General features: G+C 28.0%; 2 protein-coding genes across 7 annotated transcripts in view; both read left to right on the top strand.

Moving 5' to 3' along the window:
* LOC100169456 (choline/ethanolamine kinase) overlaps positions 1 to 9012 on the top strand; it is a 14311-nt gene extending 5299 nt beyond the window's left edge. For 2 of the 3 annotated variants that reach the window (XM_016803014.2, XM_029491410.1), the window contains 6 exons: positions 1726 to 1838; positions 4478 to 4694; positions 6283 to 6518; positions 6599 to 6851; positions 6919 to 7077; positions 7263 to 9012. In XM_016803014.2, the coding sequence (XP_016658503.1) occupies positions 1726 to 1838; positions 4478 to 4694; positions 6283 to 6518; positions 6599 to 6851; positions 6919 to 7077; positions 7263 to 7328 (1044 nt within the window). In that variant the 3' untranslated portion in view covers positions 7329 to 9012. The remainder of the gene's footprint in view (positions 1 to 1725; positions 1839 to 4477; positions 4695 to 6282; positions 6519 to 6598; positions 6852 to 6918; positions 7078 to 7262) is intronic. The other variant, XM_001942876.5, reaches the window with a different exon arrangement.
* Positions 9013 to 10718: 1706 nt separating this feature from the next.
* Positions 10719 to 27926, top strand: part of LOC100168094 (protein phosphatase Slingshot) — a 68774-nt gene continuing 51566 nt past the window's right edge. For 2 of the 4 annotated variants that reach the window (XM_016803008.2, XM_008182720.3), the window contains exon 1: positions 10719 to 10944. In XM_016803008.2, the coding sequence (XP_016658497.1) occupies positions 10888 to 10944 (57 nt within the window). In that variant the 5' untranslated portion in view covers positions 10719 to 10887. Of the gene's footprint in view, positions 10945 to 12919; positions 14065 to 27926 lie in introns of those variants that run through there. The other 2 variants (XM_008182714.3, XM_001942824.5) reach the window with 2 other exon arrangements.

Genomic DNA, 27926 nt, shown 5'->3' with positions numbered 1-27926 from the left:
GTCTAGATAATAATCTTACCTTTAAATTGTATAAGAGCTCTAATTTTAAGCTAACGGAGATAAACGTGTTCTGCTGAGCGTAAATTTGCTATGTTACATTGTCACACACTTGTAAGACAGACAACAAATGCCACTGTAACGTCCCCTTAAGTACAGAAAACTTTAGCATATTTCAGTGGGTGCTAAAATGTAAATGCTGGTGCCAGTGATAGAATCTGTGGATTCGATAATTATTACGTCTGGACTCTGGGCTGTTAAAATTAGTTGAGCAGCATTTAAGGTGTTGAACTGTTGAATGTTGATCGATATAGGGTTTTACTCACGTGTTGTACCTTTTAACCATAAGAAGAGTAAAGTTGTAATTATTTGTAGTTTTACTTTCATAATTTTAACTAATACTGCAAAATTGTAAATATTTATCGTTATTGAAATTTCAACGAAGTTATTTTTTACGAAATTGTTGTAAGTATTTAACAAATACCTATAGGTACAACAACAACATACTGTATGCATATATTACAATAGTATCGGTATACGTTGGATACCTACACAGTAGTTGTATTCATTCATAAATATGTATTCATTATATTCTTATAAACTTGGCATGTTGTAACTGTACAATATTAGCTTATTAGTACACTACGCGTTAACCTATTTTTTTTGCATAATTTTGAATACAAACAAATAGAACATAAAAGTATTTAAAATTTTAACCGTTGGTCTAAAAATCGTTTAATTACTTGATAAACATATGTTACAACTTTTGGACTCGATTCAAAATTGAGAATTTGGAAATCCACCAATACGTTTTTCATTTTATACATTTAGGACTTAGGTATTGTATTATTTTTGATTTACCTTATTTTTGGCTTTTGTGTATAAATTAAAATAGAAATAGTTAGATGATAATAGGTTAATTTTATAAATGTTACTGTATCTTAATTATTTAAAATTTTAAAAAGAATAGATGAATTAATTTTGTAATATACTCAAGGTGTCATAATATTCTTTAAACGATTTATTTGCTTTATCATTTAATTAATATAAAGGTTATTTTGAGCAGTAAAAAGCTAGATAATTGCATCCAGACAATATTGATTGAAATTTTAAACTGCATTGCACAAATTGACTTAATATTTTTCGTCAATATGAAAAATTACTTAAAACACTGATCATATTATGCATAAAGCTTATATTGATAAGTTATTGTTTCTTGAAAATGAATGAAACCAACATTGTACAAAAATACTTTTACTATAATATATTATTATATTATGATCAGGTTCGGGTAATGAATATGTACACAATATACTTTAGGAAAAAAAAAGAATTTTAATTCTGTTTTCTTGTTTATTTTTTAGCTTTGACTATAATATTATCATAGGTATAAATAGTTTCGTTTGTTGGTGAACAGACTGTAAAATAGCCTTTGAACCATTTTTATTATCTTAGTCTCAATACCTTTAAATTACGTCCTGCATAATTTAACTGATATTTAATTGAAAAATTATTATTAGCATATTTAATCAATTGATGATTGGATGAGTTGATATTCTTCGATACTTAATTACAATATTTAATCAAATCAAACTTACATTTTTGTATGTATCCACCTGTCAGCTGTTATACCATACTTTCTTCATAAATATAATTTACGTATGTTTTCTATGTATTTTTTTTATTATTATTAAATGTATTAATTACTTGGTATTATTTTGTGTTTAGGGTCTTGCGCAATATAACGATATGTTTGAAATGGCGACTAGACTTTGCAGGAGTTACTTACCCGGGTCTTGGAAGAAGATTACATCAAAGGACATATCCGTGAAACGTATTAGGTAACTATTTATGTCAATCATAAATATAAGATATTCACACTGTATAATTGAATTGCTTAAGGTGAAATAGTAGATTAGATATTTTTGTTTGTATTTGGCCGATTTACATTAAGGTAGATCTTAAAGTTATAGTCATCTAAGAATTAAATTTAATATTAAACAGGGTGTAGAGACCACTCTATGAAAAGGAAAACGGAAAAACACGTTGGTACTAACTGTATAATATCGATTGAGATAGAAAGTTGGTATATATAAATGTATAATAAACCGTGTAGTAACATATTTGTATACGATAAATCGAAAAATATAAAAATTCATATTTTCTGTTAATATAGAAAAGAAGTTGGCACTTAATACAAATTTAATAATTTCATTACTTAGAAAAATAATGCTGATATTCTATGAATTTATTGGTTGTATAAATAATGTAAATTAATTAATTAAAAATATATTGATGTGCCTACTATATTATAATTTAATGGATTACCTATATATTATAATATATAATTATAATATTAAATAATAAATACAGTTAATAACTAGGTACCTATGTATATATACTATTACGAGTACCTATATTAATATTTTTGAAATTAATCCTATTTAATATTTCTTTCACGCAACGATATTACTTCAAAAATATTTAAAATTGTTTAAGTATCAAAATGCATTCATTATTATAATATTATGCTTTAAAAATTTTAAATATTTTTCTTATAATTATTTAGGTATACTGGAGCAGGTTGATCTAGTAAACAAAATTTAAACTCTTAGTTCTGTCAGCTACTTATATTTTACGATTGGCGTTGTATTTTTTTTCCTCTTTATTAGCAATTTTATGTAGTTTTATGTTATTAATGTTATTAGTTATTATAAATTTCGTGCGAAGGGTGAAAATAATTAGGTTATATTGTTGAATACGATAGCGCTCATTCTGACGCTAATGTCCGGTTGAAATAATATGGTCATAATATTTAGTGTAGTTAATCGTATCCTTGTACCATTACAATATACTATAGTAGAACAAAAATCGTTGCTTAGTGACTTTGTGGGGGAGGGGCTGAACTGCTGCAGGTTATTACGGCGCAGTATTAGGTTAGGTGGTGGTTGAATTTTAAGAGGTTTCTTTCTTCAGTCACGTGTTAGTATAAAATTATATTATACATATTATATTATATTATAATATTGATTCACGGGAGACGACGATTTTCCTGAGACGCAATAACACATTTAATGGACGTGCAGTGTACTACGGAGTTAACCCTGCGCGTCGTATTAGCTATTGCATTTATGCGTCAGGTGAAAAACAAATACCGCGCATATATTATTATTATAGAATGTAATTAATTATATTTTTTAGGCGTCAAAAAACGGTAAATGATAAATTATTATTGCCCAACAAACCGTGTATGATGTACGTGTAACAAAATTACACATGTCGACATTTTGTCAAGTACATTATTTTCACACAAGTCGTTGAATACTTGCAGAATTATATATAATATAAACTGTGTTTAGATGGTCACTTTTGCAGGTGATCATTTTGGATAAATCCAGTATCAGCTATAGTATAGAAAAGTCGAACACTGCCAAACTTCGTCCATCGTTGAATTTGAATGATACATTTTGTTGATTTTATGTTATTTCGTGTTAACACTGTTTATTTTTCATTCAATGTGGAGTGTGTGTGATACATATTAAATGATCATCAAAAATAAATCGTGTAAACGCGGCTATTAGTATGATTTTCTGTAATTTAAAACCATGGGTATCATAATTTATAATATTATTGATTAATAATAAGATGGACTCGTAAATACGATAACCAAAAGTCAATGATGACTATGCAGTATTCCCTGATGAGATTAATGTGATATTATTCCGCTTCTACAGTACAATTTTTAAAATTCATTTAGGTAGTTGTGTAGTTTTGCACTGAAGCCCAACGATATTCATTTACACTTGAGGCGTATTTGTTTTATAAACAACAAGGTTATATGTTTTTATATATATTATAGGCATCTTGACAGTTCTATTTACTTAAAACAAATTTGTATGAATTATTTTTAATTTATTTTGCACATGGTACACAATTAATTATAAAATCGAAATTATTTAAACAAAAGCAACATTATATGATTAAGTTGTGTAGCTAAATACAAATACAAAAAAATCAGTAAAATGAAATAATATTAGTATTTTGGCTTGATTTTTAAGTTGTTAAGTTGTTTTTATTTCTAAACCGTTCTCATATATCCACGATTATTTTCAGAAAGCGAAATCTCACATTTTTTATGCAAGTACCCTATATGATAAATAAATTGAAATTTCAACATCTTGTTTCTATATTCGTTGATAGTGGATCAGACATCAGAGCTGTATATTAACGCGATTATACTAGAAAAATCGTTTAAAAACATCTGTATAATTCTATGACCAAATCCAAACGTGTATCCAAGTCCCAAGTCCAACTATTCATAATATTAAAATTTTTATTTTAAAAATGAACTTCTAGCGTAGGTAATTAGCTGTGTAACGATCGTCAACTGTATGTTTGCTTTCAACAATAGTTTATGCGTTCTAATGTTTTCGTAGTTGCAAAATATATAATTATTATAACAGAAAATTTTTTTTTGCAGTGGTGGATTGAGTAATTGGCTATATCGGGTAACATTACTTAAAGGTAATGCCGATCCTCGCGATGTGTTGATGAGGTTATATGGCCAAACACATGGCGAGAATGCTATTGAAAATATAATCACAGAATCTGTGATATTCACATTGTTATCGGAGCGTGGCTTAGGGCCTAAGTTGCATGGAATATTCCCCGGAGGCCGGCTTGAAGAATACATTCCGGTAAGCTCGTTCACCTTCAATAACACATTTTGTAGACATATGATTTTGTTTAATTGAACTAGTTAATTTAATTTAATGTGGATTAATTATTTATTTGCCATGAAAAAAAAAATAATAATACCAATTAAACGTATAAACAAGTAACGACCAATAAAATACAGCTAGGTTTATTTTTTCAAATATAAAAGTTGTTATGTTTTACAACCGTACAACATTCTCTTTATGTTTAAATTGTAAATATACTTACCTACCCAATCTAATAAGTAATAAATGTGTATAAAAAATTCATAATATACCTACTTACAACAAATTGAATACGTGAAAATGTTTAACTATTATTTTTACTTCTAAATTATCAAATTCGCCAATCCTGGTGTAAAGGCTAGGTCTTTGTAAAGTCCTAATACCCAACTCACTTTATGTTTATACGAAAAATGGAATAAATTTATACGTAACGTATTGCATGTAATAATAAACGGAATAATATGAAATAATTGGCTTATAACAAAACAACTATAAATATTAATTGTTTCAAAAACTTGATAAATAAAAAAAGTTTATTTTTTAATTTTCATCTGAATTAATTGTGTTGGCTATTGAATCAAGTTCATGCTTACTTTTGCTGATCTTAGATATGGATGCATTTAAATGTACTTATTATAATATAATTAGAATGAATGTTTACATTATTTAGCTTTGTTAAAATTAATATAGAAAATGTTTAAAACAAAATTGCATTATAACTGTTGAACCTATGCACACATTTATTTGATTTTCACCAACACCATTATTTTGTTTCATTCAAATTTATCAATTATGTTTAAATATAAAATAATTCATTTTTTTAAATGGTTATTAATTAGTTTAGTTATAAAACAAAAAGCTTTGTAAAGTTGGTTCAATGTATTTTACAATCTACAAGATTAAAATAATTTATACATAATATACCTACTTCTTAATAATCTAACGGTTAGGTCCTAACCTTTGAATCGTCTAATGTTACTGAATACTGAGATAAATTTTAGTGATAGTTATTTATTTTTTTTTGTGGCTCCTTGCCATTTGGCTATAGATATAAATAAAATATTTCATTCAATGTAGGCTATTTAAAAATTTAGGCCCACTGCTGTCATTTTACCAGTACTCGTCCTTGGGTTTTAAATGAAAAAAAATGCAAATATACCTATATATATATATATATCAACATGCTTGAATGACGTTGACATAACATATTCTAACGGCTTTTGGATATGTTGCTATTGTTCCAAAAGTCGAGCATAAATTTCAGACTCATGGGTCAAGTCCAACAGTATACAATCTATGATGATAGTCATAGCTGATCAGTAAGTTGAGCTTTGAGTACATTAAGCACTTGGTAGGAATGTTTAGAGACATTAACTTTATTGTATAAGATATGTTTTATTCACATTTAATGTATTTTTGTCCTAGATTTAGAACAAGTACACAAATTAATAAAAGGTCCAATACTTCATTCAGAAGTCAACTATTGTTAAAAACGACATTCGTTTGGAATACAATTATAATATAAAGTAAATTATTTATATTTTGTTTCTATGAAATCTTACAGGCTCGGTCAATGAAATCTGAAGAATTAAGCGATCCAAAATTAAGCCTTATGATTGCAGAAAAAATGGCTGAATTACATCAGCTCAACATTCCAATCAATAAAGACTCAACATGGTTATGGGACACCATGGACAGATGGTTACAACAGCCAATTAAAGATGTTAACTGGTCAAGTGATAACATGGAGCTTGATCAGATACTATCTATAAATCTCAGTGATGAAACCCGTTGGCTTAAGTATGAATATAATCCATATTTTATTAAACTACAAACTTATGTTGAAAATAATAAAATTATGGTTACTTTTTCAATTCTAGAAAACACTTGTCAAAGCTGAGGTCACCTGTTGTATTCTGCCACAATGATCTTCAAGAGGGTAATATTTTAATGAAGGAAAATGACCCCCCTGGCTCCCGATCATTATGCCTTATTGACTATGAATATTGTGCATACAATTATCGTGGTTTTGATATAGCTAACCACTTTGTAGAATGGACTTATGATTATACAAATCCCATTTATCCGCATTACACAGTTAACCGAGAATTGTTTCCAACAAAAGACCAACAAGTAATTAGTGATTTATAAATATTGATTTTCTTACTGATTTCTATTTAAATATAATTCATAATTTTAGATTGAGTTCTTGAAACGGTATTCTCATTGTATGGAAAATGAAGAATCAATAGAATTGATACTGAACGAAGTAAATAACTTTATTTTGGCATCACATTTATTTTGGGGTATATGGAGTATTGTCAATAGTCGAATGTCAAAAATTACTTTTGGATACAGGGTAAATATTCCTACTTTTAGCTTGTGTTTTCCTTTTAATTTGTCCTGTTAAAAATAAATAGTTTTATTTTATTATTTACAAACATTTATAATTGTCTGAATTTTGATTAATTATTCACTTGTTTTTTTTTTTAATCAAAATCTTAGTTTGTCTTTTCTTAACATTTTACCATACTTTTTTTTTAGGAATACGCAATGGAACGGCTCAAATCATATTTCAAGCTCAAAGAAAGTTTAATAAATAATAAATAGCATGTAACATAGAAATACTTTGAGTACTTATAAAAGGAATAGGTTAATTGTAGACCAATATGTTTCAATATTCTGGTAAAGACTGATTTATATTTCAAAAGTTTGGTCCTTAATTTTATTTGTCTGATTAGTTTGTCATTTTCACTTGCATAATTTTTTTTTAAGTGTTTTTAAGCTTATTATGAGCTTCTTTTATACATCTATGTTATATTAAAAAATATAACAGTAGTTTTAATTTCTGACTAATAATTAAGACCAGTACCTACTGTTTTTCATATTATTGTTTAACATTTGTGAAATAAATGAAAACCAATTTTACTTTATTCTGGTGCTAAGTACTCATATTCTTATTAATGATAATCATTATACATTTGGGAACTTACAAATTGTATGATGTAAAAAAAACTGAATTATAAATTGTGCAATAATTATTATTATGTCAAGAACATGTTTATTATTGTACTTAAACATATTTAAATATTATAACTATGAAGTCCATCCTGTACTTTTTATATATTGCTATTGTGTGTCCTATTAGCTGTTATTATATGTAATTGAAATGTAATTTACTATTTTTTTTTTAACTTAATGGCTTTTTACTGTGTATTAATGTCTATTTAGATCTTTAGGAATTTTCGGTTTTATCTTATTGGGATACATTATCCTGTAGTATTTATTTGTTAGTAGTCATACTTTGTGATGGTTTATTACCTTATTTCTTAAAGAGAGAAAACCAAATATTATGTTATTTGTAAGGAATATTGAATGGCTTTGTAAATTATTATTAAAGAATATTAAATTTGATTATATCTATGGAAAAAAGTACAAAAAAAATTTATATATATATTTTATACACACATTATATAATTAATATAATATGTAAACACATACATATCAAAATTATAAATTTTCTATTTTGTGATTTAATCATATTTTAAATGATTAAATATCTGCAAAACAAATCTGTTCAACTGATATCGGACTATTTGCACTTGTCGATAAGGCAAATTTACACAATTGTTTATGAAATTATTTTTTTTTTTTGCACAAGTATAGATTCTTTAATGTACAAGTATATATTAAAATATAATATTTGTTGTCTGATGTCATTAATTTTCTAACACACATTATTTAATGATAGCACTATTTTTTATCAAACCATATTAAATTAACTGCAATAAAATAAAATTTATCCGAATATTTTTTAATAAATAACTGAATAATAAACATCAATTTTATTTTGTTAAGAAAATAAGATGTTTGTTGGGTTTGCACGTATTTGTATAATTACATTATTATTATTATTATTATTATTATTTTTACAAGTAATTATTATATTATATACATTTATACAGCATTAAAAATATCTTAGCAACTAATTAAATTAACATATTAAAAAATATCGGTAGTTAAAATTTGGGTTAGGCAGATGTTATTTTTTGTTCTCCTCATTTTATTTGTTCCTCGTCTAATATTATTATTTGTTATAATTGGTCACACTTTTTTATTCTATGGTTTTTCCGTGGTTGAACTAAACTTAGTTAGCCTACTATTTACAGTCAACAGTCTACAGCTCTACACATTTATAATGTTTTAATCTTTATTATTATATATATTTTTTTATTATATAAATATATTATACTATGTTTAAATTTAAGTTTTAATTAAAAATTCTTGTATAATTTGAAAACTGTTGTTATACATTTTTTGTAATGTTAATTTAATATTATTCCAATTGGCAAGTTTCATATCCAAAATTATCCAAACAAAGCAGATTATATTTATAATTTGCACTATAAATTATCATTGACTAGGTATTAAAGTTAACAGTCGTATCTCTGTTAAACGTTTAAAACATAATATCTTACAACATACATAGAAATAACAAGGAAATTAAATTAAAATCAAAAATGACAAATTTTTGTAATAACACTATTGGCCCTATGCCCCTATTGACACTATTACTTATTAGTTGTTATTGATATATCTATTGATTATTTCATTGTATCATTCGCACCAACTTTTTTAAGATACCTTCTTTGGCCTGTCAAAAATAAGATATGAGCGCCAATATACTTATGTGTTTTAAAGATATTAAGTCAGTATTGTTTAAAAAAAATTATCTTGTTTCATTTCAAAAAAGAGCAAACTTGTGATAGGTATTCGAAGTTTCCGATTCTCATTTTTGTAAGTATGTAAATATGTAATTGTAATATTCTTAATGCTGAATGAACTTTATAAATAGATTTCGGTTGTGGTGGAAGTGCTTTTCTTCTCACACAATAAATATTTCTGAAAATGGAGTTTACATCGTTTAATGTTACATCCACGACATTTGATTGAACTTCTTCTCGTATTAATTTTAATGGGCATATAGAAATATTATCAACAGCATTCCGTTTAGAAGTATTGGAAATAGTTACTTTCGGTAAATTTTTACGCAGCGAATGTGTTTAATAACCGATTTTTATACTACATATTTTACTTTATTTTAAATTTTGAGAGAAGCGATGAATGTATTGATTTTACAATAATATGTTTTTTTTTTTAAATTTTTATATTTTTCATTACCGATTTTCTTCAAAAGTATACGTTTGATAGGAAAGTGAATGTTATATCTAGTTGGTGCATTCGGGAGGTCAAAATTTTAAATTCTCAATAGTTTTCAAAAGCGCAGGTTGAAAAACCAAACAAAATTTAAGGAAAAACAGTAATAGTTGTTGTATTTGTATATATCCATGCTACTGACTAACTCTAACAGTTAAACCCTTCATACCAAATTATGTTAAATACTCTATACTGAAATATCAATTGAAAAACTTCCTGTTTTAGACCTGATTTCTACAGAAGTCTACCAATTAGAGTTATTATCCACATAACTCACATTTTCAACGCTATTTATTAAGACTCCTATTTTCCTCCAATTTGGAAATTCTGCACAATCATACTGTTCCCTAAACTTAATAAACCTCCGAACCTGCTAGGTTCCTTTAGACCATTGACATATTATAATAGGTCAATGCTTTAGACCAATGAGCCTCTTGTCTCTTTTTTCCAAAATTCGAAAAACGTTTATTCTCAAACGCATCTCTCCCATCATTATCGAAAAATATATTATACTGCCTGACAGCCAATTTGGCATATTATGCATAATGCGTTACAGCCTTTAGGTATAATAATTAATAATAATAATAAGTAATTATTTCCCATACAAGTTTATAGGGGACGTTAGATGTATGGTCAAATAGTCGTTACCAAACGATTCATGAGAACGTCAGTAAACAATTTGCACCATTATATGCATGATACCACAACCGTGGTAAGCTGGAGCTGTTATCTCTTCTGTACTCTTTCGCTTATATTTTCGTGATAACGAGTTGAGTAATATTTGATACCTTATTTGTTTTTTTACATTGGTTCATCGTCGGTTGTTTTCGTTTTTTGTCTTGTGTTTTCAACGGAAAATTCGTTGTCCGTCTACGTTGAGTTATATCGAATATTTAAACATAGTTGATCTTCGCCATTGTCGGACAAAAAACAAAGACCACAGCGGGCGTGTATGGCTTTAGCCGCCGTACAGACGTCTCCGACTATAGGGACTTCGCAACAGAATTCGGTGAGTACCTTACATTCTATGAAAATACGATTCTACGTGATATTTTAGACACATTAACGTTACCGATAAATACTTATTGTCCATAAGAGACTAATGCTACGAACGATTGTAGTTTTTGCCTGTTCTGTCCTTAAAGTAGACATACTAGGTAAACAAAAATTACCAAAATTATTTTTTTTTCTTTCGCAAATTCGACGTTTTTTACTGCTTAGATTTTGAATTATTCAATAATTTGATATAGAATTTTATAACAAATGATTTTAAATGAGTGATTGATTTATTGCTTATCTTGTAGAGCACCTATCTATTTTAATTTCTTAATTTAAAACATGATTACCTACACAGTTTTATTTACATTAAAATACAATATAATCTTTTTAGCCGATTAACTAAACCTAAGATCATTGATTATAAATACTACTATTATAATAATATAGTATTATAATCAATGCTAATACTTTGTGTAATTAATAATTATAAATTAACGGGGAAAATATTATTTGATATTATTCATTATTACATTTCGTTATTAACTATGTGTTACCACCTACAAATTTTTATTCTAATATCATTTTGCTTGTCAATGATCATATTTTTATATTTAAGTACCTTTATTTAGGTTTTTCAATCATAATTTTTTAATTTTGTTTAATATTCTATAGTATTTGTTATAACCTTTTTTGTAGCATCAATAAGTATCATAAAAGCAGTGTTTAGATCCATAAATCATATTATGTTAGGGGTGACAAGAATGTACTTCAAATGTGCATTTTTGATGACTATGTAATTTAGAAAAATTGTAAGGTGGCACATTGAAATATTTTTAAAAAAACTACCTGGTTTCCATCAATATAAAAACTACATAAAAGTATTAATTAGGTATAGATGCTCCTACCTATTATATAGATTATTTTATTTTGATTCATAAAATGTGATTATTATTTATTATGTAAGTACACTTTAAAGTAATTACAAAATGTTGAATAAAAAAGTAATTAAATTAGAATTTATAGTGTAACAGGTTACAGGTATGTAAACAGTGTTGACCTAGAATTATGAAATAACTAGAATTCATTGAGTGTAACTGATTTAGTGTGTATTTTGTTGTAATTATATGTTAATTATCCTCAAATGTTTTATTTTAAATATTCAAGACATAAAAAATATAGGTAGATACCTATATACTATACATATGCATGCTGACCACTGAAATATACATTTCATACAAATATAAAGGATAAATATTATATATTTATCATAACTAATTGTTTTTTTTGTTATGTTTTATTATTTGTTTCACTAAACATTTTTTTAAATATTTTACTTAAACCTCTCACTTTGTTTTAATTTCATTAATTTAATTAATTAGCATTATATTTTGTATTTCAATAATGGTTTACATGTATATTGTTAACACTGTAATTTGAGATTAAACTAAGTGAGTCAAGAACTTAGTAGTTTTAAAAAACGATAATAATATCATTTTCATTGAGCTGAAGAATGACTGTTAATTCTTCCTCTTTTAGATCTTGTGGAAATGTAGATTCAGATACCCAAGGATGAAAGATTATCATAATACATTTTATGCAGCATTTGCATATTTTTCCAAACATACAAAATCGTTCATATTCTATAGTTATGATTTGTGATTAGCATTTAGTATTACCATTCATCTTCATTACCTTTATAAGTTTTAAAACTTTTCTTGTGATTTCTTTAGGTATGTCTTAATTTGTAGGTAATTAACTTTATAATTCAAAATCGTTTTGAACCGTTTTTAGTTATATATATTATTATAATGTAGTATTTCGTTTTACAACAACATTAAAACTAATAATGGTTTTGATTACGTCAATTTCTAATACTTGGTCATTATCTCATTTTTTATTTTATATATCGCATTAGATTCAGTATTTACAGTTTGTAGCTAATACGTTTCATGCTTATCCATTGTTGTTCGTGTTATATTTTTTAAAACTGGATACTTTACAATTTCACTCGACTCACAATAAAGATTATTTGTTATTATTGTTATTTTCTTTGTTTTATTAAAAAAATCGATTCATTTGTTAGCTCTTTGTTACCCCCGGCGTCATTGTGGGCAATTTTCCGGATTAAAATCACATGGCGATAATCGCGACGACCGTTAAAGATAAATAATGGAGACCCGAGACAAGATCATATTATAAATTATAATTAATTGCGCGTTAACGCATATAGGCTACCCGGCCAAATTAAACAACAAAAAAACCAATAGTCAATCCAAAATGATCAATTGACCTGAGAAAACAGTACAATTCAGATTTCAGGTGTCACTATCGGACTCCGCGATAAATCGAAACATTGTCTCGATTTCCGTGTGGCGCGCTTCGCGTGGTGACGACAAAGCACGATCTGCTCATTTGGTGGTGGTGGAAGCGGCGTCGGCCTCGTCCAGCTGTACTCGCGGGCCCGTAGTGTGTTGTCGTCGCCGCGCGTCAGTCAGTCGTCTACGTGACTGCCGTTGCGTCTGTATTGTGTGCGCTCGTTAATCCCCACTGCTTTGGCACGTGTGATCGCGGCGTGCACGAGTGTATTATAGATCGTGTGCAGATTTGATCGTTTTTTGAATTGTTTACCGTAAACGAATTAACCTCTTGTGTAGTCGTCGTTTTCCGATCGAATTTCTTAAAGAATTTAATCGGTTCGCCGCGATGAACCCGTCATTGTTCCGGGTGTTCGCTGCAGCTGGCCGCTCTCAGACCGGGTATTGAGTTCGTGATTGTAAGGCGTATTGTTATCATATTAAGCAAATATCGTACTTACGAGTAGCCGCGGCTGCTGTCGTACTGCGTTTAGCGTTAGTTTCGGGTGCGCGGTGCTATGATGTTGTATGTTCTGCCGCCACCGGCAGCCGCCGGCCCACCGTCCCCGTGGTCCACGATACTGTGCGACGACGGACGGCCGTCGTCTGTACGTGGCGGTGGCCAGCAAGATCCAGCGGTGGCCAACAGTGGCCGGTTGACGTACAAACGGAACGCCAGCAATAACAGGCGGGTTAAAGCGTGGCTGAACGCCGTCCAAAAGAATAACCGGCCACCGCCGCCCAGGAAACCTTCGATGGACGCTGCCGGTACCGAGGTACGTTCGAAATTTAGAATGGCTACCCGCTTCCATTGTGGGGGGGGGGGGGTAACTCGCACAGGGTTAGACGTCCAACTGACACTATACAAATTTAATTTATAATAATATGTGTTATCACCGGATTAGCGCATACCTACGTATAATTTTAGGTCACAAGTATGAAATTATTAATAGGTAATAAGTTTCATTGTTTTTTTAATATAATATGTACCCAAGTATTTTTACATAAATAAGGTTTTAAAATTTTATCTATAAATAAATGTAATATATATACCTACATTCAAAAATTGAATCTAATACTTTTATTTAATGTAATTAAAAAAATATATTGAAAAGTACACCAAGATACTGGATTCGACCTATATTTGGCTATTTTCATGGTTCCGTTCGGGATGGTGTTTTATCATTTTATATAATTTATTTTATACCCTCGATTGTACAAATACATAATACGACGAGTAATTTACAGGTACTATTCGCGATGACATCATTTTTTTTTATCATGAAGGTGGCTTCATGATACCGGTTTAAAACGTACTTCCATAACCGTTTCACTAGACAATGTATACATATTTTTGCCAGCTTCAATTTTGATGGTATCTTAATGTAAATGCATGAGTTTTAGTGTTTATATAACTATATTTTTTATATACATTAGATATATGTGAGTTGTGTGTATGTTTTTGTATAATTAAAACAAGGAGGTTGACGCGTTGTTTGGAATGTCGTTCTCTCTGTAATATAAATGCTGAGACATTTGAATAAAACGTTAATACCTAAGTAATGGTTTTTTTTTTAATTCTGAGGAAAGTTAATAACCTTTACATGGTTCAGGTCTTAGGTTTTTATTTATTTTCAGTAAACTTTATGTTCCTGAATATTTAAATGACAAACAATTTACATCATAGTACTAATTTTGATTTATTTTACATTTATTTTGTCATAACATTTTGTAATTTTACTCTTCCTTAAATTATTCACATATTACATTATTGTTTAAGAACTTTAACATTTAGTAAGCGCAGTTAATATTTAAAAAATAACTGATCATTTTTTTTTTTTTTAATAAGAAAATTTACAATGTACAATTTGCACAATAGGTACGTACATATGATACAAGAAGATTATTTATAGCAGTGAATAATTTAAAGAGAGCAGCCACCCATTAGTGACACTTTCATTTTGAAGTAATGATAATTTAGTAATCAATCTCCTCCAGGCTCCAATGGTTGTTTTTTATTTTTTAGCTATACGTCTATACCTAAGACAACGTACTAGTACGATGTTTTAGCTACTTGACATTATTATTATATAAAATAAACATTGCACACTAACTTACAGTGCTCATGATATAATCTGTAGATTAACTGCCTATGTAAGATTATAAAGTATTTACACTAATTACGATATAAACTAGTATAGAAATTAAGAAATGGCACTTATTCTAAATTCACATTATCATCCATTTATTATGACTATTAATTAATTAACCGTACGGCGTATATTTGCCCATATTATGCATATATATATTATATTATTATATTTATAATTTATATTAATAAAAGGCAATGTGAGTGCATAGGTAGAGATTTGGGGGGGGGCGGGGGCTAAGGGTTAATAGTTATTATGATAGAAAATAATTTGAGACCGGTATTTTATATTTGGTCGAACTCAAATTAGTGTGTTAAAAATCTGTGCAGTTTACATTTTAAGTTAAAGGGTAAATCCGTGGGTATTTAATTTGTCACATGCAACGCCGTGCAGGATCAGCTATACATATATATATAGTACCTATAGGTATTATCTTATATATATAATAATCTCGTGTCACGATGTTTGTCAGGGATGAACTCCGAAACTACTGAACCGATCTTGATGAAATTTTTTACACTGTGTGTAATTTGGTCCAACTTAAAAGATAGAGTAATTTAAAAAGGGAGAGGACCAAGCCAGGGAGGTGTTCAAACGGGAATTTTGAGATCTCAGATGGAAATTGTTGTTTATAAATGGTTGCCATGGGTTTTTAAGCTATTTTAATAATAATTATTATAAAAAAAACTGCTTTACTCTTTAATTAATATAAATTATAATATAATACCTATATAACTATAAAAATGTTAAATGAAAATCTCTGTACTGGCTAAACTCTGAAACTACTTATCAGATCTTCTTGATTTTTTTTTACACGAAAGAGTTTCACGGAGAAGGTTTATATGAAAGAAAATTGTGGGAAAATCCACCGGTGTATAATATATTGGTTGCTATTGGTGAATCTGGCATGTTTGTTGATTTGTATTATTATCTTTTGTCAACATACATATATATAATATATACAAGACTATCTGATAAGTAGTTCCAGAATTTAGTCTGTATAATTATAGTCTGTGTATATATATAGTAAGATATTTAGTTTGTTTAGTTAGCTTAGACCTCCGGGAAGATTTACAAAGGGTTGAATTTGTTTTTTTTTATTCATCGGATTTTTAGTTCGGTTAGGTTAGGATAGGATTTTATATGAGTTGATTATATTAATCCATCGTAGGTGGAATTAAGTAAAAACGACAAGCTTGGTATAACTTTGATACTTTAGACTTAAATCATACACTTATGTACAAACAGTACGGGGTCCGCGATCTACCGCAGGTAGATTGCCCACCTAATAATGTACTGCTGTGAAGCAAAATTTTTATTCCGTGCAACGGAAAAGTTGAGATAAATTTTGAACACCATACAACGAATATAAAATAACGAATTGAATAAAGTTTGAGTCATATAGAGTTGATACATATAACGGGCGACGAAGTGCACGGGATCGGCTAGTATTATAATATATAATATGCTACCTATTTAAAGAATTTTTTACTGTCATGTAAGATCGAATAATCATTTGTTCAATGTTGTATAATTTATAAATATGCAGAAATCATCTTTATATTATAATATAGACCCTGTATAGAAATAGTTTCAGTAGTTATATGGTTTTATTACCTACTAAAAATAAAATAAAATATATAGATAATATAATAGGGATGTAGTAATATGAATACGTATTTCTGTTAACGATTATGTCATTTCATTCAAGATTATTAGCAATTAGCCCACTATAAAAATATTGTGTATCAAATTTAATGGTTCAAAAACCAACCTAACTAATAATTTTGAAGATGTAGAAATAATCGTAGTTAGATTTTAAATTTTGGAAATTTTCTTAATGTTTTACTGAATTTTAAAATTGATGTTCCTATTTATGAAAAATTATAACGCTTATAAAATGAGTTAGGAATTTAACGTTTTTTGTATGTAAAAATATAAAGTAACTAATTTACATTTTTTTTTCAATAATCTTTAACTATTATTTATTACCTATAGTGTTCCATAGAACCTAGGTAAGTTATGTAATATCGACATTTAGTCAACTTTAAATTTTTACAGTTTTAATTTTCGTTAATTCCTTGAAATTACCTAGATCTATAATCAGTGGCGTAGCCAGGATTTTTTTCGGGAGGTGCTGATCAACTTTTACACTTTTACACATTAAATACGTACTAGCACAAATAGATAGCTGAAAAGTGTTAATACATATTGTACATTTTTAAATATTTTAAATACAATTTAAGACTTTTTGAGCTACTATCGTAGACCATTAAAATAATTTTTAACATTTCGGGGGGGGGGCTGCAGCCCCCTCAGCCCCTCCCCTGGATACGCCACTGTCTATAATACAATTTCCTGTACCGTTTTACCGGTTTTATAGTATCTACCACATACATTTCAGGAGTAAGTACATTACTTTGCATTTACATACGAATGATGAGCGTGATGCTTGGCTAGTTGTATCAACTAAGTAGTTCTGTGTTTACTCATCGTAAAAAAAAATGTTACACAATTAGTATTGTACTACTGTAGGTACCAACTTCTAGGATTTCAGTTAATTTACCTTTTTAACTTGAACCCTTCACTAAGATTTCATGTGCCTGAACAGGCAATATAATGTATGATATGCTCAAGTTATTTTTAAAATTTGCTTTTTATATAGGTATCCTACCTATCATTTTAAAATCGTGATGAGACTTAAAAAAATTTAACCATTATATAGTGTTACTATGAATTATATTGTAATATGGTCTTAACGATAGTTGTTACATTTTGTGTGTATTGTTTCTATGTAGGTACCTATGAAATACAATTATATATATTTTTTAATTTTATCTATATTGGGTGGAGAAAGTGATTTATCCTATATCATTTTCTACTGATTCACTGTCGCATAATATTCGTTTATTGTTTTGTATAATATATTAACCGTGAAAGTATTATACGAAAACTCAAACATACACTTTCCCTGTTTATAAAAACGATCCCTTTATAGTGTAACCTACAGCTGCTTAAATAGAGCGGACCGACTCGTAGTCGTAACGTGATACATCAGTACATCACACATCATGGTCCACATAATGAATCCCATGCTTACAGTAATTGCTTGCATAACGTCCGTAATCTACAGCTATGCTAAAGAGGCTAATACAAATATTTTATGACAGTAATTTTAATTATTGTGTTGATATTGGTGTCAAAATTCTTGGTATTAATTTCGATTATCTCTGCAGAGATCCATGGTCTCATTTCAAAACGTGTACACTTATTCTTTTGTGGTAATAAAGTAATATACTGCAAATGTCAAGACAAGATAGATCTAAAAAATGTTATGTTTAAATTGTATTTAAGAATAAAGCAAAGTAATATGACATATTTAATTATTAATTAAATAATAATATTTTATTAATTGTGTATCATTTTTATTACCTATAATATTATCAAGATTAAAAAAATCAATTATTAAATTGATAGATTTTATTTTTACTTATTATATTATAATACATTAATATATAATAATATATAGGTACATTTACTATATATTTTGATTTTTAATATTTTTTTCTTGGTATTTTACCTATATTTGTATTATATTATAATTTGTAAAAAAAAAAATAAATTTGAAATATATTTTTACCATACCTCAATATTTTTATGCATTTGACTTAAACTCTAAATAGATCATATACAGTACTATAATAAAAAAATATTGTAGGGACCCAACTAGTGTAGAACTAAAATAATCCCGGAGCTAACTAGTACCTATAGTTATTTTAAATTCGGGATTCAACTAGGATGCATCCATAATTTCATCACTCATGATTACATTAGGTATGCCTATCTAGATTATGTAGTTTTTTATCCTTATACTTTCCTACTTATTATTACTAACGATCCAATAGGTGATAAATCGTTTTCTGTCTAACACATTCACATCGAACGTGAATTGTACAGTACTTTACTCAATTATTTTTATTTATTTGTATTCGAGAGTTGTATAATTAGTTAAATATAAAATTATTTTTAATAAATGATAAAGAATTATGGGAACCTAAATATTGTGCATATATTTTATATTTAAATAAAGCGTTTCGTTTTTCCATCACAAACCTTTTAGAAACCATCTATTGATTTTGGCCAATATTCATATTGAGTAGAATATTGTTTAGAATTATGCAACAACAAATTAAACTTGTGTACCTATATTGGTAAACCGTGTTAAACAAATCATTACGGTAAATGCCAGCTTAAATTAATTTGTAGCTGTATATGAAAGAACAGGTTTCTTGAAAATAGAATCAAAAACCATTTGTGACAAGAATATTTTATTTTACCTATTCATGAATTTAAATAATATATAGACAATTGCTGTACAAAAATCTGTATATTATTTTGGTTTTTCTAAAATGTTTATGTGTGAATTCATTTATTTTTATTTCAGTAATATTTGAATAGTTAATACTTAATAGTTATGTATCTACCTACAATTATTTGATTATTTGATTAACCTTACTGCATATTAATTTAAATTTAAATTATTAGTTTTAAAATGAAAATGTAGTTACGTATTATAAAATATAGCATACTTCATGTATATGCTGGACTTGTTTCCAATTATTATGGATGTGAGTATGTCCATTGTCCATGTACCTATATATAATGTATCAAAATACGTATCAAACTTTGAGTACCTAACGCACATTATATTGTAATCGAATAATACTTGACGTAATGACGTGCCTGTATTTATAATACAAATAATAGTTACGGGTATATTATACTTATACCTATTAAACAGTTTTAATTTTTACGTTTGGTTTCTAGTATATCTTTTAAAATTATTAAATAGCTATATTCATTTTTTTAATTTATGAGATTGGTGTAAGTGACATATATGAATAAATATACTTATAATGAATGCACTAGGCACCTATACAGGTTCTTTATTCATAAAGCATAAAATTATGTTCATTGTCGTCACCTCGTGATAGACAGTTGTATAACAGTATTCAAAACAAAACAGACTTTGCCGAGGGCTCTTTTCCAAACATCGATGCCTAAATAAATGCTTCGATAGCCATGTTTTTTGGTTGCATTTATTTACCGTATTTGTTCTCTACAAAACTCCATATTATACGCTCAAAAATTAAAATTATATAGCATTCACCGCGACGATTTAATGTTTTAATCGATCTGCACGTCAAGTGAGACATCCAATTTGAAAAATGTTGTCCTACTATTCAATAATATAGATTATATAGTTACTCCAATAAAATTATCTTAACTAAATTGATTGATATAAAAAAAATTATATTGAGTCAAATTAATATGTTAGGGGTGTTATTAAGCGTGCTCGAAAATCAAATTTAAGGTAATGTTTAAAATGTATAATCAGTCAAAAAAACTATGGTAAGCAGTCATGGTGAGTGGAGTGAAATCACTGTATAATCGGCAACTAACTTCGACCAGTCTTTTTAAAAAAAATATTTTTAATGAAACCCTTTCAATTATAATAGTAAATTAGGTAAAGATTTTGGTAATCAAAGTTACTTTTTGGGTCATAAGTTTTCACTGTTTTAGTATTCAGTATTAAATTAAGGATTTATTAAATTAATAAACCCGCGTTTTTTATTGTCTGTAAGTCTTAATATGAAAACGATAATAATGGGGCGTCGAGCCTGGATGAATATAATATACTTAATAAATATTATAGTTTATTTTTTAGATATTTTTTTATCACTTTTCTATTAATTTCATTGCTTATACCATAATCATATTATTTATAAGCTTTTTATTCCCTAAGGCAGAATTTTTTTGATATCAAAATAAATAACAAAAAATAAAAATATTTTATGTTTATTTCACTAATGACTATTTTAAATTTTTAATTCAATTTTTCATGTTCTCCGATTTTATATAATTTTACTATGAATTAGAATAAATTCAAAATTTATTTTGAGTTAATAAACAGTTAAGTTCCTGTTGTATACCTCTTTTAGCTAAGTAATGCTAACTCATAATACTGTGCGATGCTGGAGGAAGGCATTTATTAAATAAACGAAAGTAGAAATTTAACTATACATGTTCTTAAATGAATAATAATAGTACATTAGTAGATTACTATGTAGTTATACGAATTACTAGTTTTGACTTATGCATTTTTACAATTACTATTCACGCAGGTAAAATAATTTTCACTCTTTATTGTGATGTACCTAATAAGTATTAAAAACAATTTAAGAATTTTTTTGAGCGCGATTTACCTAATAAAAGACAATTAATTTAATATAATTTTTTTATATCTGTTATATAATTTTCTTATACTTGTTAAAAATATTTATTTAAATTTATTAAAAAAAAAAAAAAAAATGTGTACAGAAAGTTGTTGAGTGCTGGGTGGTTTCTTCTTACAATTATTTCAGTATTTCTGTAAATTAGCTCATATTCTTATTATATCTCAGGGTACAGATTGTATATATCTTTAAAAAAAATTATTTTCGTTTTATCATACTAAAAAAAATTATAATAGTTGAACCACTTAAAGAAGCCAGAAACGCACCCAAAGTCTCTTTTATTCGTAGGAACATTTTTTTACACTGCAGCAAGGTTTACACATTCAAATTATAACACAAAAACCAATCGTTGTATGTAATTTTATATATTGTCCCCGCGTAAATGAATTGTTATTTTCTTTTATGCATGTTTTATACTGAAGACCGCACCCCCGTTTCTTATACGATGAGTCGTGAATAACAATAATTTATAATTGTTTATATATAGTAGTATAATAATTTGTTCATGTAGTATATAGTATATTTATATTCTATTTAGTGCGCTATATATTATATTTCTTTTAATCTGCCCGTCATCGTTGTGCTGTAAACGTTTTGCAAACCTAGTTTTAAGAGTAAAATACAAATTATATTCGTCAACGAACGAAAAATAAACCCCGATTAAAAAACATGCGACGGTCGATATCACCTCGTATGTATATACAAATATAATAAAATTGTGATATGCAGGTACTATGTAGGCAACATTACTACTGATATCATATCACTCAGCCGTGTCGTCGTGCGGAGGGCGGACGACTTCGGATCATTATTTCCGCATGCTCGCCGCTATTGGAGTATTGTATATTTTGTATTATTGTGTATATTTATTTAGTTATAAATGTATAATGTACCTATGTATAATATTAAGCTGAGGTACATGCCGTGTATATTATCTATTATATGACAGCCAGACGACCCACATCCACGCGAACGGCCGTCCGTTATTGTGTTTCGTGTACGTTTTTTATAGGTGCGATGCAACGGTTCAGCGGTGGCTCCTGCGGTAGTCGTCAATTTGTTATTGTCTGTCGGTCGGATACTCTCTGATCGCCGTAATTCGCTGTTCGTAATATTTTGATGTTACTGTACGTATTCTGTAGGTACGGCTATGACGTGTATTTTACAATTAATACATAGATACATATTATAATATACACGCCGATACTAATATTAAACGAATTAATGTTTTACGACATCGTGTCTGCATTATATGTGTGTACATTATACACACATGTATTATAATAATTATTAATGGTGTCAGTATAGTTGTATTTCTGTGGCAGACATAACTCAGGTAATACATAACATAGGTAATTAGAGTATGGATTTTGAAGGAATTTGTTTTTTTTCTATTGCTCTAAAACGAAGCTATGTCAGCTAGAAATTTGACTTATACTACTTAGAATAAAATGCATGGAATTTTATTTTGCTTTTTTATAATTTTTGTATATTAATGCTTTTTTGGGCATTTTGGTACTTTTATTTTCTTTTAAGTAACAATTTCAAATTTTTTTTAAAGCTTTTTTGAAATATTTGGACTACTTAATTGTTTTTTTTTAGTGATTTTCTTAAGTTTCTTATTGCTTTAAAATCCGTACTTTACTCATATAATTACGTGAAGACCGCTAGGTTTATTTATTTTTTTGTTCTTATAAACGGAAAAATAACGTGTTTATATAAACGCAACAAATTATTATCGTTCAATGATATTATTGCACAATAATATATATATTTTATTATGATTTTTTTTATTGGTGTAAAATATCGTGAATTCTGTTTTCTATTTATTTTTTTTCAATTCGCAATTGTATCATTATTCAATTGATCTATTTTTTTCTCAATTTTTGTGGTATATATATATATACCTAATATTCTCTAATTTTTATAATATTGATACTGTGTCCATCTATAATTTTTTTTATAGATATTGTGTACATGCTTCTATCGCTGTGCAAATATATACTTATGTTTTTATTTCAAATATTTAATTCAAAATAAACATCTAAATATATAATGTACCTAATACACTATAAACACTTTTAGTATGTTTTTATTAAAATTTTAACGATTAATACTTTGGTAGGGTTTTAAGTTGGTGGACTTTCCAGCAACTGTAAATATTATAGCTCTCATTTATTGATTACATTTTGGTTATAGTTATAAATTGTAATTTAAACAGTGGACTGCTGAGCAATGTTAAATTTGTATAGATTTACTAATTTAATTCCAAACTATTAATTTGTCGAGGTTATAACAGTATAATATATATATATATGCATATTACCTACATAAAAACATATACACATTACACATATGCATAATATAATATATAAATGATACGTCATATATGAACACTTGGCTGAAACGTGCGAGACCCTTTTTGACCATAGTCGTACCTTTACCTTTTCGGCTGATTCACTTTTCGACAAAATTAAAAAAAAAAGTTGATTCCAAAACTAACAACGTACCCACACAGTATTTGGGAAATGATAATATTTTGTGAATATTTTGGAGTGCTTAAATAATGAATATTTGACTAATAATATTGTATAAATATTTTATTCTCATAAAATAATAAAATACTGCACAAAAATATTGACTTAATATTTTTATAATGTTTCCATGAAAATGTTTTTTAAAAAAATATGATTAAAATGTTTTGTTAATGTTTTTTACAAAATATTTTTTAAAAGTGAACTTCTTGGCCAAAAAATATAAATAAAATATTTCCTTATTATTTATGCAACTTTTTCAAATATTTTGACAACTATATTGTTTTCCTGAAAATATTTATACCATAGTTGGGAAATATTAAAATGCTGTGTGGGTAGTGTTGTGTACGAGTGTCTTAACGAATACTCTGTTTTAATTTTTATAAACTGGAGTTATTTCATTAATGTGTAATATTATGTATTCTATATTATATAATATATTAACCACAGTGAAAACGAAAATGCGAGAATTTAACAGCCCATTTTATACTGTTTCAGTGTTAACCTATGGGGATTTCACTATTTTTAACTTAATAATTTATTGAACTCTTCAAATAATAACTATACGGTATGTTCACTCGTTTTATATAAATAAATACTCGTATTCGTCGATTTAATTTTCACAATCGTTGTCGATTATATTCTTTCTATTCGATACTATCGTGCCGCATCGCCCCTTTTGATTACGGGATTGCCATTTTAAGACATGCCGCCGACGTACGCTCGACTGGGATTGTGTTTTTTCGGTCGTCTACGTATTTCATTCACTCTGTATATATATACCAGTTACGTTGCCCAGTTCAGATTTGTATATTTATATTCGCGCTACGTATACACACACATCGGGTATTTGAACTTGAAGGTCTTTGAACGATATTTTTCGCTTTGTTCGCCAATTACCGATTTGTTCTATTGGTGTAATACGTTTTTCTACATTCGTTCCATATAACAATGTTATTATTATTACGACAATGAATCAGACCGATTAAAAACCAGCATTCGGCAATTACATCGTTATCTGGACGAACAAAGCATCTCAAAGACGACACGTCGATACTATATTCTTAAGCTGAATATTGTTTTTTTTTGTATAAATCGATACCGGCTCTTTTTGTGTTTTGATTATACTTTGGGGGCATTTGTGTAGTAAATTTAAAAATGTCTTGTTTGTAACATATAAATTGTTTATTCATATTATTTTTATTCAATCCAGTGTAATATATCTGATAAACATGAAATATATGTATCTAATATATATATAGGTACTTTCTTTAATATGAACTATTATATAGATATATTAAAGATTAAACTTTATAGTGTAATTTTTGGTTTTATATTATGTGTATTATAATATTAGACTTTTGCAAAATTTCGTTTGAACAGATAAATGTTGATCATTTTGTAGTTTCATTTGGAATAGTACCAATACATATTTGTATAGGTCGGTGCCTTATTAGATATTATATATTTATTTATAAAACTTAATGGTCTAATTACTAAATATGTATATAATTTAACTATAAGTATAAAACTATGGTAATAGGTAGGTATTGTTTTATAATTTCAATATACTAAATAGTATATTTACCATTTATGCGCTGGAATCGAGATGGCCGGTAGCTTATTAAAAGATTGTCAAAAACCAACGAGACAACACAGATAATGTTCTTACTTTTAAGTTTGATCATAGGTCAACATGCTCTAATATTAAAGCTAACAACACAAAATTGGTTCTATTGAATAAAAATTTACTAAGTTGAACTTGGTAAGCCTGAGTCAACACATGCTCGTCCGTTGCCGTATTTCGTTACATAAATTGTCAACCAAAAAGCTCATTTTTATTTTTTCAGATAGTCCACAAATGGCATAAATTTATTAGGGTGATAATCACTCTCAAGTCCCCGAGTCAACCACAAATTGCGCCTATATATACGCCGTATCATCCAAAAACTTGGAAGGAGAAATTGCTCATCGTACAAAGTTGTTTTTAGTTGTAAATATATGTTATATACGTCCTTTAGCTATGTGTCATTAATTAAATTTATAAATACAAACTAAAATCGTAACTCATAGGGGCGTATACCAGCTCCGTGACGTCGTTTGGCAAATAGCTGCTGATATAGATTCGATCGTACCACCTAGTGTCCGTGGTACGACAGCCGGCAGGGTTTTAAATGCGTAATTCTTTTGTCCTGTATACAAAAAAATACCTACTTTATTAATATTGGTAAATCGCAAAATATGTTGTATATTATAAAGCACTTGCGTCATTCGTGTTTGACAGTCGAAAGAAAAACCCATAAAAGACACCTTTTACAAGGTCAATGTTATATACAATGTAATATTTTTTCTCCTATTTAATTCTTAAATATTCAATTTAAAAATTAAAACGGCGCACGACTCGCTTACGCGCGTTGTACAAAGACTGGATCGATGAGCCGTTTCATGCGTAGTTGCGATTTTTCTCCTACATAAACATCAATACATTACATGATATTAGGTTATATTTGGTAGTACATAATATAGCAGTGCAGCACGTATGTCTCCATATTCCATAATTCATAATACTAATTATTACCGTCAAAAGTCAAAACAGCAGGAGCAATAATAATAATATGAAATACAATAAGTGTCAATTATAATAAATTTATAACGTGTGTTGTCTATATTATAGTGTTTACAATAATTACAATATTCTGTGAGCACATCAGCAGCTCGCATAGGTCTCCGCGTGCTGCTGAAGTTTTGCAACCAGGCAACAATAACTACAACAACAACAACAACAATAATAATATTATTTTATCCACGTAGAATGTCGAACACGAAAAATGCATCAGGTGCACCGATGCACCACACTGTATACACACACCTAAATAATATAATATATGTTATGAATGTATAATAGACGCGTTACATCACTCCGTATTTTTATTAAAAATAAAATATATCTATATGACTATATCTGCATTCTGCACCACCGCGCGACGACGTCGACTGTGTATAATATATTACAATATTATGATTTAAACGCATACCGCATTTTGCAACCGTATAGTTTTATAGCCTCAAGCGCGCACTCTAACGCGATATATAGAACTGTGTTTGCGCTTTATATATATATTAATATATTATATCCGTACGGGAGCAAGTGATTTTTTTCCATGCGAATCGATCGTTATCTGTGCAGGTTTTCAGGATTTATTCGTAATTTTTTGTTGTAATCACTCATCGCATTAATATACCTACAGCATTTTATTGTGATTTTTTTAATGCTACACCTAAAAACCTCTCTTTTAGTGATCGTCAAACAAGTTGTTGTTAAACACCTATTAATTATTGTAGAGTGGTTTTAATTTTAAATTCTCTAAGAAAATATATTTACAAAAATATTAATTTATGGCTATTTAGTGACTAGCTGCAGTAACAAATAAAAGTGTATACAAATAGAGGAGATGTATTTAACATTTATATTTATATATATTTCTCATTAGTTATTTCTACCTATTTATCTCTTAAGTTAAATTCAAACAAATAATTTATACAATTGTCAAACGTTTATATAAAGTATGTATAGGTACCAGTTATTTTTAAAGCTTCAATAGATGGGAGCTAGATCCGGAACAGAAACCCCTTTTGGATATGCCCTTACAAGGACTGT

Source organism: Acyrthosiphon pisum, chromosome A3 (assembly GCF_005508785.2).
Source record: "Acyrthosiphon pisum isolate AL4f chromosome A3, pea_aphid_22Mar2018_4r6ur, whole genome shotgun sequence".
Taxonomy (NCBI): Eukaryota; Metazoa; Arthropoda; class Insecta; order Hemiptera; family Aphididae; genus Acyrthosiphon; species Acyrthosiphon pisum.
The sequence above is the reverse complement of the archived record's forward strand: the minus strand, read 5'-3'. Positions and strand labels throughout refer to the sequence as shown.